This window comes from Vidua chalybeata, chromosome 17, assembly GCF_026979565.1.
Source record: "Vidua chalybeata isolate OUT-0048 chromosome 17, bVidCha1 merged haplotype, whole genome shotgun sequence".
Taxonomy (NCBI): Eukaryota; Metazoa; Chordata; class Aves; order Passeriformes; family Viduidae; genus Vidua; species Vidua chalybeata.
Window position 1 is genome coordinate 2,899,429 of NC_071546.1, and position 17,646 is coordinate 2,917,074.

At 47.1% G+C, this 17,646-nt stretch overlaps 1 protein-coding gene across 2 annotated transcripts in view; it reads left to right on the forward strand.

The window, feature by feature from the left end:
* Nucleotides 1-16,606, forward strand: part of MMP24 (matrix metallopeptidase 24) — a 45,542-nt gene extending 28,936 nt beyond the window's left edge. For both annotated transcript variants that reach the window (XM_053958355.1, XM_053958356.1), the window contains 4 exons: nucleotides 9,671-9,885; nucleotides 11,216-11,354; nucleotides 12,263-12,529; nucleotides 13,803-16,606. In XM_053958355.1, coding sequence (XP_053814330.1) covers nucleotides 9,671-9,885; nucleotides 11,216-11,354; nucleotides 12,263-12,529; nucleotides 13,803-14,140 — 959 coding nt within the window. In that variant the 3' untranslated portion in view covers nucleotides 14,141-16,606. The remainder of the gene's footprint in view (nucleotides 1-9,670; nucleotides 9,886-11,215; nucleotides 11,355-12,262; nucleotides 12,530-13,802) is intronic.
* The last annotated feature ends 1,040 nt before the right edge of the window (nucleotides 16,607-17,646 follow it).

A 17,646-nucleotide genomic window follows, 5' to 3' on the forward strand; every position in this document is an offset into this window, starting at 1 on the left:
TTAAACTTTCATTAAGTAATAGATCTAAGTGTTAAATTTTGAAAGCTGCCAAAATGCCATTATGCTGTTTCTATTTTGAAATGTTGATTTAGTTCCTGTGAACTTTGATTAATCCGAAAGGAAAAAAAAATGTAATTTATTGCAGACAGTGGAAGTACAATCAAGAAAAAATGATGGGTTTCTCTGTTTTCAGACATGTTTTTGGAAAGGGAGCACATAAGGAACTGACAGCCTTCCTGCTCCACTTTTGGGATTCAAGCCAAGATCAGCAGGGGCTGAGCTGGGAATAGTACACCTGAGAATGGGGCTCTGAGGCCTTTGAGCTGGAATGGGCTGGGGATGGTGTTAGGGGTTGTAGAGATAACTCATCCTGTGGGGAGAAGAAGGAGCAGCTTCTGCAGCAGGAGCTTTTCTTCCCCAGGTAGAGATTTTGGCCCTTGATACAGAATTACAGTCCAAAAATCAAAGTTGAATTTAAAATCAGGTTTTATACTTATGGTTCACAAAGAAATTGTGGAAAATGCAGGTGATGTTTCTCCCTGGAACTAATGGTGAAAGAACAGAACCCTTCATCTGATCTCAAAACTGAGAAGGGCCTGCTGAAATATCCTTCTCGTAGCTTTAGCAGGAACATTCAGCTAGTGCATTTTCTTTCCACAGTGCTGCTCTGCTTTGTTGTGCCTTGGGAATACCAAAAGCCCATCTACCAGAGAACCTCTCCAAAACCCAAAATCTCCTTTGACATTCTCTACAGTGCAGCAGCATGTGCTCAATATGTATTATTTAGTAACCTACTCTGCAAAATCAGACACAGAGCTAGTCTTGCCTGTAGCATCCTTTTTAAAAAATAGTAAGAATCAAAACTTCCAATTTTTAATTCCTCTGAAGTTGCTAGAACAAATAACAGAGGCTGTACTAAAGCTGAAGTCCATTTTGTCACGTTTTGAGAATGAAGCATTTCAAATGTGGTTTATATTGTATCTGTGTTTATCCATTAGAAAAGAAATATGTCCAGATCTCTCATATAATGACTTGTTGAATTTTTAATTTATTTTTTGCTGGATTTATTTCAAAACTCACCCACAGAGACAGTAGGTGATGTGAACTCTTGTTTGTGCTTCATGCTGATAAGTATAAGATCAATGTTTAAAATGTTACTTCAATTTTGAGCTACTGAGAGCAAAGCCAGCAGCTCCCTGCGTGACAGAGCTGTAACACAAGTCAGCAATATTCCCATCTCCTGAGAGCTGCTTCCTGTGGCATATTCCTTGACAAAACAAGGAAATAGCAGGGCTCTACTTTATGTATGTTGTTCAGAATGTATCTCCCTCTGTATTTATGTGCCCGCGTCACAAGTGACAGGCTCAGGAAGGAATTAAACTGGAAGTGATACTGAAATGTGGACGAAAAATCAAAACCCCACAATTCCTATAAAGATTTGTAGGGACAGTATGTTTATTACAGCGCTGGACACATGTGGGGATCGTTCCCCTTCAAAGGACATGCGTGCCCCTGAGGACTCATGATCCTTTTTTATTACTCTTACTAATTTACATATGCATAGAATTTCACAATAGGTTCATGCATATTCATTCTGCTGATTTCACGTTACACTTACAGCTAGTTACACTTGTACTCAGTTTTTGTCAGAAAGTACAGAGAGAACTCCTGGGTCACTCTGCCCTGTCTGTTTCAAGGTCTGAGGAGTCTTTCTTATCTCTTATCTCTTCAGCTGGGGCAGTTTTATTAGTGTTGCAAAGTTACCAGACTAAACAGCATATTTTACTTATGCTAGCAAGCTCAAAGTGGCACATTTCACCTAAATCCAAATGGATTTCTACCCTGTTAAATTTTCACTCTGTCTCAATACCAGTTTGCAGGTCCCCTGGACATCCCATTGAGTTGCCTCTGAACTTTGCTAGTGTTGAGGCCAGGGCTGCAGTGAGCTGCAGTGCAGGTGGAGAGAGGAGAGATGCTCAGCTGTGGCTGTGTCACAGAGCCTGAGCTGGTCACTCTGCAGCACTGGTCACCCTGTCCTGACAGGAGGGTGCAGACAGGTGCTTGGGGTTCTCCCAGGTAACAAGTGACAGGACAAAAGGAAACAGCCTCAAGTTGTGTCAGGGGAGTTTTAGCCTGGGTATTAGGGAAAATTTCTTCACTAGGAGGGTGGTCAGGCATTGGAACAGCTGCCCAGGGCGGTGATGGAGTCACCATCCCTGGTGGTATTCAAAAAATATGTGTATGTGGCACTTGGTGACATGGTTTGGGTGGTGGGCTTGGCAGTGCTGGTTAAGGGTTGGACTTGATCACTTCAGAGGGCTTTTCCAACCTGAATGGTTCTGTGATTCCATGTTTCTTCACATCCTGCTCTCAGTACTGGTTTGCAGTGGGTGATGAGGCAGCCTCTCATGGGGAGTGACTCTTGTGGCACTGTGTCTGTGGAGCAGAGGGCTTGACATGAAGTACAGCAAAAGCTCATGTGCACAGGGCTGCTTAACCAGGCCATCACCTTCAAGGACCTTTCAAAGCCTAAGGTCACAAAGAGGAGGTCTCCTCATCTCTCAAAGGTAGACAAGGTCATTAACCCTGGAGACAACCTCAAAGACCTGGGTCATCCCAGATCTCACTGAGGAAATCTCAGCCTGACACATCTTCTGTGCAGTTCAAGAGAAGAGATCCCAGTCAGTGCACATGCTGCACCCCTGAGGGCTGAGGTCCAGAGTGGGCATGAAACCACTCCAGCCCCTGGCTGAGGAACTGGACAACACCAGCTCTGACATCCAGGAACAGGGAACCAGCAGGGCACAGTGTCCGTGAGCAACCAGGACCTTCTGCCGGCCTCACCCCCTCAGTGCAGCGTGCATGGCTTCCACCTCCCCCCCTTTTCCAGTGGCAGCCCATAGAGATTCTTGTAACCTACACACCCTTGTGACCATGCCAGGTCACTTGTAAGCTACACCTATGTGTGAGATGGCTTGTGAGGGAGCAGCAGAAAGACCTGGTGGAGAATTTCCATGTGGTGACACTGCACTGTGAGTGGGACCATCAGAGCAAGCTTTGCTGTCATGTGGAAATGTTCTCTGAAAATGTCCTCTTGGACATGGAGAGGAAACAGAGTAACATCCAAGACCTCATCTGTAGAAGCTGCAAGATTTGGAACTTGTGGATCCGTGCCCCATGGTACTATGCTCTTAGGAGGAGAGAGGAAGGAAAATGCTTGGCCATCAGGAATCTGGAGGGATGTGCCCTGGTGCCACATGTCTGGCACATTGCAGAGATACCAGGCACCCTCTTTATGTTGCATCACTTCATTTGCACTTTCCTCCTGTCCACAGACTCTGTTGGACCCAGCAGGAAACACCAGACTCCACCTGTGGTGCATCCACAGAGCCTCACTTGTCGAATGCCAGATCTTCATTCCCGCTCCTCTGAAACATTGGGAGCAACTGCCTGGTTCCCAGTGCTGTCCTTGGGCTCCACGTGACACCTGGAGGACTCTGCCAAAAGGGAGGCTGAGAGGGAGCCTATCTCTCTTGGGAGGTTTCTCAGCTGATGGAAAAACACTGGTGTGTGTTATGGCTGGGTGGAAAATACTTTTCTCATCCTACAGATTCTTCCAAGTATAGAAAAATGTTCTGTTTTTCTGTAGAGCAGATGTCAGGCTTCTGAAAGTTTTTCCAGAAGGAAACTGGAGCATCTTGCAGAGCCCTAAACTCTCATCATTTGCCTGCCTAAGGCTGGGAATTTTTGACCCAGTTTTTCTGGCACCCAAAGCAGAGAACCCAAGTGCAAGGTGAATCACCTCATTCCAGAGCCCAGGAAAGCATTCCTTTGGCTTAGAGCAAGGATGTCTGCTGTGGACACTTGTCTCCCAGGTGAATGCTCTGTCACCTGAGTGGCAGTTGTCATTCAGAGGAGAATGTCTGTGTGAGAAGGGTTCAAGAAACCCTTCCTGCCACCCAGTGATGGTCATGGGGCCTTGACTGTCCACCCATTGTTCTGTGGGTGCTGGGGCTTGTTCTGCACTGTGACAAGGACCCAGGCTAACTGTCACATCTTTATTCACTTCAGCCCTGAAGGCTGAGCCCAGAAGTGCAAAGTGCTCTGTGGGTGAGTCTGTCAAGTGAGTGAGGGAAAGGAGTCCTTCCTTCACTTGGCGTTTTGTGGACAGTCTCTGGCCCCTGAGGTAGCTTGTTGGCAGCTACATCATGTAGTGTGAACAGGGGCCTCTCTGCACTGCCCTGGAGCCTGCAGAGCAGCCAGGTGGTTTCTCTTACCTTCCCTGGCTCCCTTGGATCCTAGGCTTTGATTGAAGAAGGCTGAGGAGCCTTGTCTATGTACCTGGACGGCTGCTTCAGTGCTGCAGAAACATGCTGGCAGCTCAGCTTTTTCAAACCAAACCCTCCTGTGAGTTATTCAAGCCATAACTGTAGCCTGGAGGATAGTTTTCTTCTTGGAGTGAATATTAAGAAGATAAAGACAGGCCTTTGTTTGCAAGTGGATGGTTCTCTCCCCTGAACTGACCCAAAGCCTCCTCTGTGCTGGCAGAGCACAGGTAGCTGGGGAGCTGCTACCTGGGACCAGCTGAGCCAGGAAGGTGCTGAGCCTCCAGGCAGGTGCTGTGCAGTTGAGGGAACACTCTGTCAATAGCCAGGAGGACAGTACAATTATATTTTGTCCTCAACTATCGACACAGTGGCTCCTAAATGCCTCCTCTCTCTGTGTTATCTTCACAGGTCACCTTGGTATTCAGATGGTCTGCGACAGAGGAAGCATGAAGGGAGGAGGCTAAGTGCCAGTGGTGGAAGTCACACTCTAAAGGTGATCTGCTGTGACCCAAAAGCTTTCTGACATTCTTTGCCTTGCTTCTGATAGAGAGGAAGAAACTCTTCTTCTCCACACAGTGTCTGTAAAGTCCCAGCAAGTTGCTTCCCTCCAGATCGTAGAGTTTCCAGCTGCAGGAGATTTCTTACCTGCTTCCCCTGTGGAAGTGGCTGCAGGATCAGTCCCATGGGAGGACTTGGCTCTGGTGCTGGGATCACATATGATAACTAGATGACTGTGTTCAGGCCCATTTGCAGACCCATGCAATAACCTCTCTCACTTAGATTTTTCTAATTAGATACTTTTCCTCTGTCTGATTCTCTGAAGCTGCTCAGAAGTGTAGTGGCAGAGGATGTTCTGCTGCCTGCTCAAACTGGTGGATGTGATCTGTCTCTGTATTAATTACCACAATGCCAGCACATCTTAAGTGACTCTTTGTTCACACACTCACCTCTGCTGCTGGTAAACCTGTTCCATCCTGCCTTGAGCTGTTTGGGAGGCAGGCTACTGTGATGGGAGTCTGGAAATAGGAATGACCACTGAGCTTTCCTAATGGATGGGGTCTGCTCATTCTGCTTTTGTGCCAGGTTGGACTCTGCAGTGCCTTAGGTCTTATGAGGGAGCACTTTCTCCACCAACAGACAGGCTGTGGTTCTTTTCCCATCCCCGTAACTGTACACCAAATTCTGCCTGAGGAGCACTTGGACCTGAGGATTTCCATGTTTTCAGTGTACTCCTCTGCTCTTCGCATGTGCACAGCTGAAGGTTCACCTCCCACCTTAAGCCACTCTCAGGGACTAAGTGGAGGCAACAACTAAAAATGAAAAGGCAGTCTAGAGAGACAAATCTTCAATCAGAATAAATTAGAAGGCCTAGGTTATAAAAACAAATATGAGTGAAAGGTAGCAAGGAAATATCCGTGCCTAGCAGAGAAGGACAATAAGAGGAATATTTGAACTGCAATGACAAAGTCTGCATCCAAGCAGGTTGCAGACCACCTGCAGCATGTGTGGGAAGCCTTGCCAGGGCTAATTTGGCCATGGCCTGTTCTGGTTTGGCCACGGCCAGCAGTGAGTACATACAGGGCCAGCTTCCCTTGTTGGGCCTGACTTGAGATCTCTCTCCACTGATCTAGCAAATGTTTTCCTTAAAGCAAATCCCTGGTTCATCTGAATCCTTGCTGCATGGCATCATCTTGACTACGGTGTGTACAACTGCTTCTGCCATGCCAGTTCTACGTGGGCTGCTTCAGTGGCATTTTAGGGCTAATTAAAACCTTTACATTGGTGCCCTGGGTTGCAGGTGCTGTTTGAACTTTCCTCTTCTCCACAGATGACTGTGACAGGCCCTGGGCACTGAAGGTGAACAGAGGAGCTGTACAGGACTGCCTGTACAGGGCAGGGCAGGCTGTGGCTGGGTACACTGGTGGTCCTCACTTGTGCAGAGACAGTGAATTAGTAACTCCAGAAATGGGGGTGTTAAATTTCCATTGTATAAGCATAACACTACAGTCCCTGTTTGGCACCTTATGGTCAGATTCTCTGTGTGTCAGATTCTCTGTGTCCAATGGGTCTTTGTCAGGCACATTCGTCTTTTTTTTATTTAGGTGCTACTCCTGTCTCACCGTTTTTTTCTTTTTAAAGAGAGGAGAAGAAATTAATGTCATGTCCTCATCTTACTGCTCATGGTCATCTCTGGTTTGGCATGGCAGCATTTGCCCCTTGCAGAGCAGGGGGTGGGGAAGAGCAAACTACACCTCCCTTGTGTTTCTGCAGCAATGGGCTACAGCTGACCCTTGTGCCAGGTTGTTAGCAGGGGAATCCTCTAAGGTAGGACAGGCATTAAAGGTTTTCCAGTGTTATTTACTAGCCACATCCACTCAAATCCATGGGGAAAGCAGCACAGGAGGGAAGGGGTCATGCTGCTGTTTAATGAGTGCAGTGCTCAGTAAATCACTGATTATTGTCCCCTTGCACAGGCCCCAGCCAAGACTCCTCTTTCCTAATGCAGGCATGTTCATTTCACTGAGCATGTGAATTGCTGGTTTTCAGGTTTCATTTACTTGGGTTCTGTCACTGGCACCAAGCGCCATTTTTGACATCCAAAACTGGTTGTAGACTTCCTGCTCCTGTAGTTGTCCCAGGCAGGAGCTGAACCCTGCTGCCACGTGAACAAACCAGAACCTCGGCTGTCCTTGTGCAGGGTCTGGCTGGGGCCTCTTGCCACTCCCAGCCCTTCCTGTGCAGGTCCCACTGGACCAAGTCCTGCCTCCAGGAGCTTTCCAGACATCCAGCTGACCTGCTGCCCTTGGGGAGGTGCCTTTGCTTCATGGCACAGGAAGGTCCTGTGGGTGCCAGCAGGCAGTGTCAGTGGCTGCCAGCAGGAACAGCAGCAGCACACGTGGAGATCCAGTCACACGTAGTGATTGTGTGAAATAAATAAGATCCTGAGGATGGAGACACCCATGTTGTATATATTCTGAGGAAGGAGGTGGTTTTGTGAGCCAGCTCTTGCCATGCCCTGTGGTGCCTGCTTGCAGCTGCAGCATCCTGGATGCACTCCAGAAATGCATCTTCAAGTTTAGCTTGGTCCAAAAAGGATGTGTTTAATGAGCTTGAGTGTGACTAAAAGCACAGCAACTGCAGAGACTTGGGTATGTCTCCAAAAGCAGCTCCTGAGCTGCCCTGCACCACTGCTGTGGGTGTGCCCACCCTGCCTGGTCCAGCCCTGCTGCTCCTGTCACAGGCACTGTCTGGAGACCTCAGCTGCATCCCATTTGGGGAAAACCCACAAGGTCTCTAGCAGTAGCAGTATCAGAGTTTGGAAATTTTATGGTCAACTAAAATACTGGCACTGCCCCGGAAAGATTGGAGGGGATGAGAAATGCACCGTCTCACTGTAGTATTTGTATCCATTTCATATAGACACCTTTCCAAGCATAATCATCGTCAGAGAGTCCTCATGAAGTATTTCTGTAAGCAACAGCATAAAGTACTTCTGTAAGCAATATTTGATGTCTTTCATTAAGGCTCTGGAATAAAGTAAATAAAAATAGTTGCTAATATCTGCACATGGCACAAAGTATCACATTATGAGGACAAGTTGCCCTGAAGAAATAGTTATCCATTTCAAAAGCTTTAGGAAAGAGATGTGTCAAGATTTGAAAACCAAAAGCCATTGCAACAACAGACCAAAGGAACTGCTCTATTTAGTTCATTAAGGAGATTTTTAAAAGCATTTCCAGTCGAGATCTGTAAATGATTAAATGTTGAGACACTAAATATAAGAAAGAAAGCACTGAATTTAAAGCTGCACAAACTCAGGCAATAGGTAAGGCAGACCTCAGCTTCAAAAGGGCTTAATCATTAGAGCAGTTTACTGTGCATTATAGAGGATATTCTATGCTTGAAATCTGTATCTGCCCTGGAAACACTGTGCCCATTACAGGATTCGCTGGTGGAGGTTTCTGGCCTGGTACTGCAGGAAGTTGGACTTTACCATCCAAGTGGTACTTTCTGAGCATCATATCCATGAAACCTGCACATGAGATTCTTACTGTTACATCTTTATTAATAATTATTAAGGTGCCTTCTAAGATGGCTTCTTTGTCCTTAGCTGTGAGGATGTTCCTAATCTGGTCACCCTTCCCGGGCATGTTAAGCACTCATCCATTTTAGGAACCCTTCAAAGATGGAACATTTAAGAGTAAAGCTGCCATGGGGACTCAGGCACCAAGTCATTACTTCAGATTGAACAGTTCAAAATGTTTATCTGCAAAAGCCCTCTTCTAACCCCACAGATGTGTGGACTCCATGGGTACCTCAATCCTTCTTCATAAATCCCTTCCCTGGCTATGGACAGCTGCCCAACTCAGCGTGGCTCTTCCAGGCTGTGAGGATGAGCCTTGTCCAGGGCCAGTGTTCACCTCCAGCTGGGGTGCAGCATCTTGACCCCAAACTGACACTGAAACAGCACCCATGACACCAGCCCCCATTCTGTCCACAGGTGGGGGTTTATCCTACAGGCTCAGAATGAAATTGAAACCATGATCCCTGCAAATACACCATCTTCACATCTCAAGCCCACTGAAATCTTTGCTCTAGTGGCCTTCTGTTTATTGCCATCTTAACTCATGGTCTTCTCTGAGAAGCAATAAGAAATGTGACTCTCTGACTGAGATTTGGTCCACATTTACCACTAACAGTTAATGAAAACATCCTATGGCAAGAGGCTGTTTAAGACCTCTGCTCCAGTCTGACTCACTTGTATTTTTATTTCTCTGGCCTTGTCAGATCCCAGAGCTGGGCTGGGGAAAGATGGAAAGGGAGAGCTGTGCTAGGAGGGCATCAGTTGAGTGGGATAAGGTCCCTTGTCACAACTGTTCACCAGGGAAAGCTGCTGTGTAATAAACTGCTCCCTGCAGTTCCCCTTATAATGTAGTATTGGTTTTCACACCCTAACTTTTTTTTCCTGGTTTTCCTTTGGTTTCCAGGGTTTTTTGTTGCCTTTTTTTATGGTCTACTAAACATTTCTATTCAAGGGTTACCACCTTTCTTTTCAGTTGGGAACATGACTGGTGTGGCTCCTCCTTCCTTTTAGCTCCAGCCTCCTTGGGAAGACCTACAAAAACATTCTGGCTCTTCTTCAGTTCTTATCACTTGTCTGTTTTGGGATAGTCTTCACGTGTGGATGCATCTTGTTCCGCTCCCCATTTCTAGGGAATGAGCTCTGCATCAGGAGTATATAAATCCCTGGCAGTGCTGTCCATCCAGCCTGGAGTCTTTTAAAGCTTACAGAAAAAAAAAAGCTTGTCCACTTTGCTAAATATATTCCTTTTCACTTCTAGGTCCTCCTATAGAGCCCCTGGAGCCAACCAGGCCTTTACCAACTCTTCCTGTTCGCAGAATTCACTCCACTTCGGAAAGAAAACACGAGAGACAGCCACGGCCTCCCAGTCCTCCTCTGGGTGATAGGCCAGCTCTGCCTGGCTCCAAACCAAACATCTGTGATGGCAACTTTAACACTGTGGCTCTCTTTAGAGGAGAAATGTTTGTTTTCAAGGTACTGAGAATTCCCACTTACCCATGAGTCTTCCCTTCATTTTATTGCTGGAAAAGGTTAATAGAAGTATTTGGTAGTGAGATTTGAAATGTCTGTGAAAATAGCTCTGTTCCTCTGAGGGTGATGACTGAGCAATATTGGAAGGAAGTGTGAGCAGATTGGTTCTGTGATATTTGGAAACAGTGCCTGATGGGATTGAGAAAGTGCCCAGGCATCCTGTGCTCCAAAATGTGAATTGGGTACACTGGTAGAGAATTCAGATGCCACCAAGCCTGAGAGGAGCCACCTGTAAAGCCAGGAAGCAACATCAGTACCATGAGTAACCATGGAATCCTAGTGTGGGTTGGGTTGGGTTGGGTTGGGTTGGGAGGGACCTTAAAGAGCACCTTGCTCCACCCTCTGCCATGGACAGGGACACCTTCCACTAGACCAAGCCCCATCCAAGCTGGCCTGGATGGGGCTTTCAGGAATGGGGCAGCCACAGCTTCTCTGGGAGCAGGCCTCGTTGTCTCAGAGGTGACATGCGTGGAACTGGGGCTCTGGGAGCACTCAGCCTACCTGGGGAGTTTGAGTCAACCTTTCTTGTAAACTACAGCCCTTTGCTCAGTAACCCATTAGAGTACCAACAGAATATGGACATTCATGATCCCATTCCCAAAATACCAGTAGTTTTCACTCTGCCCAATGGGTGTGAAGTGTGGAAAGGGACATATTGAAGGTTATTAAATGGACAAACCACATCAGTTGCAGAAGATTCCTGAAATTAAACTAGTTGAAGGTGTGGATGGTATCTGGGAGAAGGGTCAAAAGTTCTGTCCTGCTCATGCTCATCCCTGAGCATTCACTGCAGCTTTAAGTAATGATCAAATATCTAAAGGGATATTTCATACCTCCTTTGTCCCTTTAAACCTTGTGTGTTTCACACAGTCACCGGGTGATGTTCAGGCTGTCTGGCTCTCCTGGGCTCCAAGAGCTAAGCTTCAACTGAACCAGGACAAGCATGACACCTCAGGGACAAGACATGGAGAGGTCACAATGCTTACAGCTGTGGACTCAATTCCCCCCTGCTCCTTTTCCTTCTCCTTCTTTCCACCCTTTTTCACAGCCCCATCAATCAACATCTCCCCCTTTGTGCTGCCATCTTCCCCCCACAGCACTTCCCACACTGGAGACAGTGTTGGGCTGGGTTGGAGCTGTCACCTGAAGCAGGACTTGAGTCTGTAATGGTTGCGGGGCCTAGGCAAGGATTAGCAATGCTGGATGCTGGACCCAGCCAGGTCTGACTGCAAGACAAAAGTACTCAGTCTCAAGAGGCTTCTGGTTTCCTCAGGATCGCTGGTTCTGGCGTCTGCGCAACAACCGGGTGCAGGAGGGGTATCCCATGCAGATTGAGCAGTTCTGGAAGGGCCTCCCTGCAAAGATCGACGCAGCCTATGAGCGCTCTGATGGCAAATTCGTTTTCTTCAAAGGTACAGTACAGTTCAGTACGAGCCAGCCACTCCTGCCTCAGCTCAGGCTGCTTTCATGGCATGAAAATGGTGAAAACAAGTACGCTGCACCCTTGCCCTTTTCCAAGGGGGCACTTCAAGCAGCCACTGATCCTTAAAATACAGTTCAGTGTGGGCTGGCCTTGCCAGGACAATCTCTGTATAGAGTTAATATCAATTAGGGGAAGTTGGCTTTCATGTGATAACAACAAACAGCTCCTATTTCCCAGGGAGTGCCAGTGCCCTTCTTATCTCCTTGAACACCTTTTGCCAGGGCATTGAGGCCTCTCCAGATGCAGGGCACTCCCAAACCTCATTTCTGGACAATTGTCTCCTAAAGAGAGAAAATGACCAACCTTGTGGTGGGGCCCACTTTAGCTCCTTGTATGGTGCCAATGCCTGAACAGGAACCTGTAACTTGAGAGCAAGTTGTGAGCAAGGAAGGGTGGCTGGAAAGCATGGCCAGTACAAAACCACAGTAGCTGGGCTTCTGGATTTGTGTCTGCAACTTCAGTACCTCAGCTTTCTAAACTGTACTAAAATTTGAGAGGCTCGGGGAAAGGTGACAGAAATGTCTGAAAAGCTTGGGCTGATCAACACCTCAGCCTGAGCAAAGGACGGCAGACAGGGGATGAGACAAGTCTGAAATCATGACTGGCATGAGAAGGTAAATGGGAAAGGGCTGTTCAACAGCTCTCCCAAAAGAAGAGCTGAGGAGCAGCAGATGAAATAAGGTTCAAAATGAAGTGGAGGAGCAGCTTTCTCACAGATTACAGTTAAGCCTGGAAGCCCTCAACATGCTGCGGTTCACTGTGGTTGGTTTACGTTCATATTGATCCGACTCCTAACAGGCCAATCTGTTTGTTGTTTGTGTCCCCACTCACCTCTAGGAGATAAGTACTGGGTTTTCAAGGAAGTGACAGCAGAGCCAGGCTACCCTCACAGCCTGGTGGAGCTGGGGAGCTGCCTGCCCCGGGAGGGCATCGACACGGCGCTGCGCTGGGAGCCCGTGGGCAAAACCTACTTCTTCAAAGGGGACAGGTACTGGAGGTACAACGAGGACAAGAGAGCGACGGACCCAGGCTACCCAAAGCCCATCACCGTGTGGAGAGGAATCCCTCAGGCTCCTCAGGGGGCTTTCATCAGCAAGGAAGGCTGTATGTGTCTGCAGTCATTGCACCTGTTAGATCGGGAAGAGCTGGTCTGTGCTGGGAGCTGGGCGGTTGGATGTGGAGTGTTTTGAGTGTTTTTTGATCCAGGAATCAAGTCTCAGAAGTCGTGGGGTCACCTGGGCTTTGTGAGCAGCAGGAGTCTGAGATCCTTCCTGACCCTCATCCCAACCCACACACTTCCTCACCTGCTAAACCACATTATGACAATCCAGCTCTGTGGGAATGAGTCTTTTTCTGCCTCAATAGGCCCTACCCAACTTTTCCTGGGCCCTGGTTCTAGGGGTGCCAGAACTTATATTTCCTCCTAATTTACCTGAAGTGAGCTCTGTCTCTCTGCTAAAGGCTCCAGCCTGTCTGATGTTAGTAGTTAGCCTTGAAGTTATGCTCTGAGTAGGGGCTTGGAGCTCCAGAGGCTCCTTCCAACACATTTTTTTCTCTGATCTGAAAAATTCCTTCTCTTCCAGTTAGGGAAAGAGCCAATAGAAGGGCTTGTGCCATGGAGGCTGTGTTCAAATTTGGAGCTGTGGTGTGAGAGGAGGGCTGTAGGGCTGGGCCAGGCTGGAGGGATGGCAGTGAGAGCCAGCTAAGCTGGGCAACAGTGCAGGAGACCAACACTTCTACCACAGCTGCCTTCTCCTGTTCTCTTTTTTTCTAATATCTTGAGAGTCATTAGAAAAAGGGTTATCTTGGGAGAGGGAGGTGCTTCAAACAACATGTAGCATAAAGCATCATCCTTTTATTAGCAGCAGGACAACACTGCTCCTTAACACAGGCCAAATCTTCGGGATTCTCTGACTCATCTGACTCAGCATTTGCTCCCTCAGGCTGAATGAACAGAAACAGGGTGTTCTTCCAAACTCTGTCATACCCAGGCACATGCTGGCACCCTGCAGATGATGTTAATCACTCGGTAATGATGAGCACATATTTACAGATGCCTTAGTGAAAAATAACTCAGAACCCTTCCTTTAAAGATAGTAGGGTTTTCTTTTTTAATTCCCAGCTTGTCTTGGCCAAGGGGAATGGTATTCCATGGGCAATGGTGAACATGCTAGCCAGGGTTACAGCTTCTCCTTTAAATCCCAGCTCCAAAACCACCTTCACTTTCCAATGGCTTGGGAAGAATGTTCTGGATAAATGTGTTTTATTGACTTAGGTAGTGTCCATCTTCAGGTTGTCCAGGCTCCCTTAATGTCCTCCCACAAGCACAGCTCATTAACGGGAAATAGTGAGAAATACTCTCTGTTTTGTCTCCTAGTTTACACCTACTTTTACAAAGGGAAGGAGTACTGGAAGTTCGATAACCAGAGGCTGAGTGTGGAGCCAGGCTACCCCAGGTCGATCCTCAAGGACTGGATGGGCTGTAACCAGAAGGAAGTTGAGCGGAGCAAGGACCGGCGCCTCCCGCACGACGACGTGGATATCATGGTGACAATAAATGACATGCCCAGCACTGTCAATGCCATCGCAGTGGTGATCCCCTGCATCCTGTCTCTGTGTATCCTTGTCCTGGTATACACGATCTTCCAGTTTAAAAACAAAGAGGTGCAGCAAAATGTTGTGTACTACAAAAGACCTGTCCAGGAATGGGTATGACACAGCCTGCTGCACATTTCAACTCATTGAGCTGATGAGGACTATGGACACACAAAAAAAAGAGGGAAAAATGCATTGAAAAGCCTACCAAACAAAACTACTTCAGTGACCTACAAGTTTTGGACACCCTGGGATGGAAATAAGCAGGAAAACTGGAAAAAATACAGGCAGACAGCCTTGCAGCGTGGAGCCTCTTTCCTTTGTACTGCTTTGGTCACCTGCCAGTCGCGGTGCCATCCACCGGCTCGCTCTGCCAGCACTAGAGTCTTCGAGACAGGTTTCAACTGATCTGGGAAACTTCCTTCAGTTCCCTGCACCAGTGCTCCCTGTTAAACCCAGCATTCTCCAGTGTAGCTAAACCACCTCTGAACAGAACCATTTTTTTAATAGCTGTCTCATAAATGAATTAAAATCATGAAATCTATGAACAATTTCAGTGTCATAAGCAGAAGACATTCTGATGCTGAATCATTCTAAAAAAATCTTCTTAGTTTATTAAAAAATCCAGGGATCTACCTGGACATGATTTTCCAATACCTGCTGGTCAGATGTTTTGTACATTCATAACTAATCAATGCTGCCACTCAGCACAGTGCACGAGGAACCACGGAGCACTCAAAGAGGTACCGGAGTGCGGAGCAGAAGCTCAAGAAGCACCAAACCAGACACCTGGCAACATCAATCCCTAGACTGGTACAATGTGAAGACAAAGTAATTGGGTCTTAAAAAAAAAAAAAAATCATGGTTTTTGTTTTGGGAGCCACTCATGAAAGAAATATTTAAATGTCATGTAAGTTGGTTTAAGCTCCTGCCAGCAAGAACCCAGGAACCAATGGTTACCAAAATACGGGGAATGTGTATAGACAGACTGCACTCTGCCCATTCAGATGCTGGAAAAAGATGAGTTGTTGTTCTGTGGCATGTGTAACTAGATTGTGGAATTTGTATGTTGGGTTTCAGGAGAACAGAAATGTTTGTTTGGAGTGAGGTCGTCATTATTTTTTGATGAAATAATCAAGGTTCAGTAAGAATTAGGCCTGTTTATAAAACCAAATCCAACCCCTGTAGATGTTACAAACATTGTATGCCTTCAGAATTTGGGGGTTTGTTTCGCCCACTTCTTCACAGGCAAATATTTGGCAAGGATCAAAGAAAGCATGCCACACAGTAGAATGAGTTTACCATGTTTGACAGAGCCATAAAAATCAGGTAAAGGCAAGAAAAATACCTTAACTTTCAGCTAGTAACTTTCCACAGATCTCTTCCTACAACAGTAGCTTCTGCTTGTCCCTCTTACAGTTGTGAGTGGTTCAGGACATTGTGCCCTAGCCACAAACTTGATTTTCATGTTGATGCTGATATTTTTACCATGTTGAATAAGAGTGAAAAAGCCTTTTGTAGTGCAGTGTAATGGTGACATCCAGCACTGTACAGAATGCCATCCATGTCAGCACAGGAATTACTTTGCCCGCTCACCATGGGGAACAGGTGATTAACCTAAACCCTCTGCCTATAACTGAATTTTATTGAGTGCAATGAAGTGCAATGCACAGAATGTCCACTTAGTATAGAAAAAGTACAGCTTTGTAATGTTAGCTCTGAAAAAAAACCCCAAGGACAACCAACACACTAAAAGTATTCCTAATTACAATGAGGAACAAAGCAGCAGAGAGATCGTTAGCATTCCGGATTGCTAATTAGTGCTCAAATATTGCTCTGGTGAAGCAGGATAGACACATAGATTCGTCTGGTGAAGCCCACTAGGACTGCATTAACATGTGGTCTCAAACTGTATTTTGTCCTTCATAACTGATTTCCATAGCCAAGCTGTTTATTGTGTTTAAACATAAACTATTACCAACATATTACAAAGTAAGTGAGAAGCTCGTAGATGCGAAACTTTGAACTGTAGTGACAAAACGTGCTAACGTCTCATGATGAGTGAAGGAGTGCGAAGGACCAAACGAAATCAGAGCTCCTGATCAGACGCCCCCACGCTACTCCGCGTTGCTCTGTGCACCAGAGGTGTGGTGGGACACCCCACGGCCACCACAGCCACCTGGCACCTCGGTCTCATCTGTACGCTGCCATCTCGCCGGGGCTGCGACAGCCCAAACCTTTGAGCAACTTCCAACAGCCATCATTAAAAAAAAAATTATTAAAAAAAAAAATTTACAACAGAGAGAAATGTCTGGGTTTGTTTGTATTTTCTCCCCCTTGCCCCAAAGTTGGGTTTTGGGCCTGTCCAAGGAACGAGCTGCTCAGGCAGTGCAGTGCCCAGGCGGGCAGGAGGCTGAGCCCTGTGCCCGGGGTGGCTGCAGCAAGGTGAGCTGCTGCCCTGGGCTGCCAAAACCCAGCCTCAGCTGCTGTTCCAGAGCCACAGAAATACCCCAGGGCCTTTTCTACCTGCCCCGTGCCTGGCTCCTGGGGCAGGTGTTACATATGGGAGTTTCCAGAGGGTGAGGTATTCCAGGAGGTGTCCAGGGGGTGGGAACAGCCCTCTGCAGCCACAGGGGGCTGCAGCAGGGGAAGCAGCTTTCCTGCAGCACAATCCCATCCATTATCACCTATTTTGCTAAGATCAGCCCATGGGCAGTCCTGGGGTACTTAGAACTGGGCACAAACATGTTTTTTTTTGTGTAAGGGACAATTCCCACCCGTGAGCTCTTTGCTGGGATCCTGTGCTGTGCTACAGAAGCACTGGACTCACTGCCCATCAGCCTGGCCAAAGCTCTCTGTGGGCCGGGGCTGTGTTTCAGCTCCTGTCCAGAAATGCAGGACACATTGTTCCCACACGGGAGCAGGGATCAGCATTGCTAATTCAACTCTAACAAACAAAAGGCTGTTGTGTGTTCCTGTGATCCTGCTCTGCAGCATGGGGATTTGGACAGCCCAGAGACCTTGGAACACCCTGGACGAGCTGCCAGCCACACCCACTATACTGCACTCAATATTCTATTTTTTTCCAGTTTTTGACAACTTTGAATAAGTTCATCACCATTCAGGCTCACTGTTACAGGAAATGTAGACATTTGCTGGGATACATGATCACTACATTCACAAAAGCTGGTCCTCCACTAAGATAGATTAATTATTCCTAACTTATAATGAGTCATTAAACCTCAAGATCTCCACTCATATTGTGAGGACTCAGAGGTTTAGAAACCTCTGTAAAGGATCCTGACAAGTTTTTGGCCATTAAAGCACACACAGCTACATACCCCAAGACCTTCCCACTGAACCCAGAGTTATGAGACTTTCATTTCTTCCTCCTGTCACATTCACCCCAGGGCTAGATTCCAGCCCTTCTCATAGTATCACGTATTTGTCCAGCACTTCTTTAGTTCCTCTGATCATTCCTGCAACCCTTCCCAGCACCTGAAGTCACATGTTGCCTTCGACTGCCTGATGGCAAAGGTGCCAGGTGGCTTTAGTCATGCTATGTAACCCACACCTTTGTAGCTCAGCAATTTAAGAATCCCAAGAACCCGTAGGAACCCAGCTCT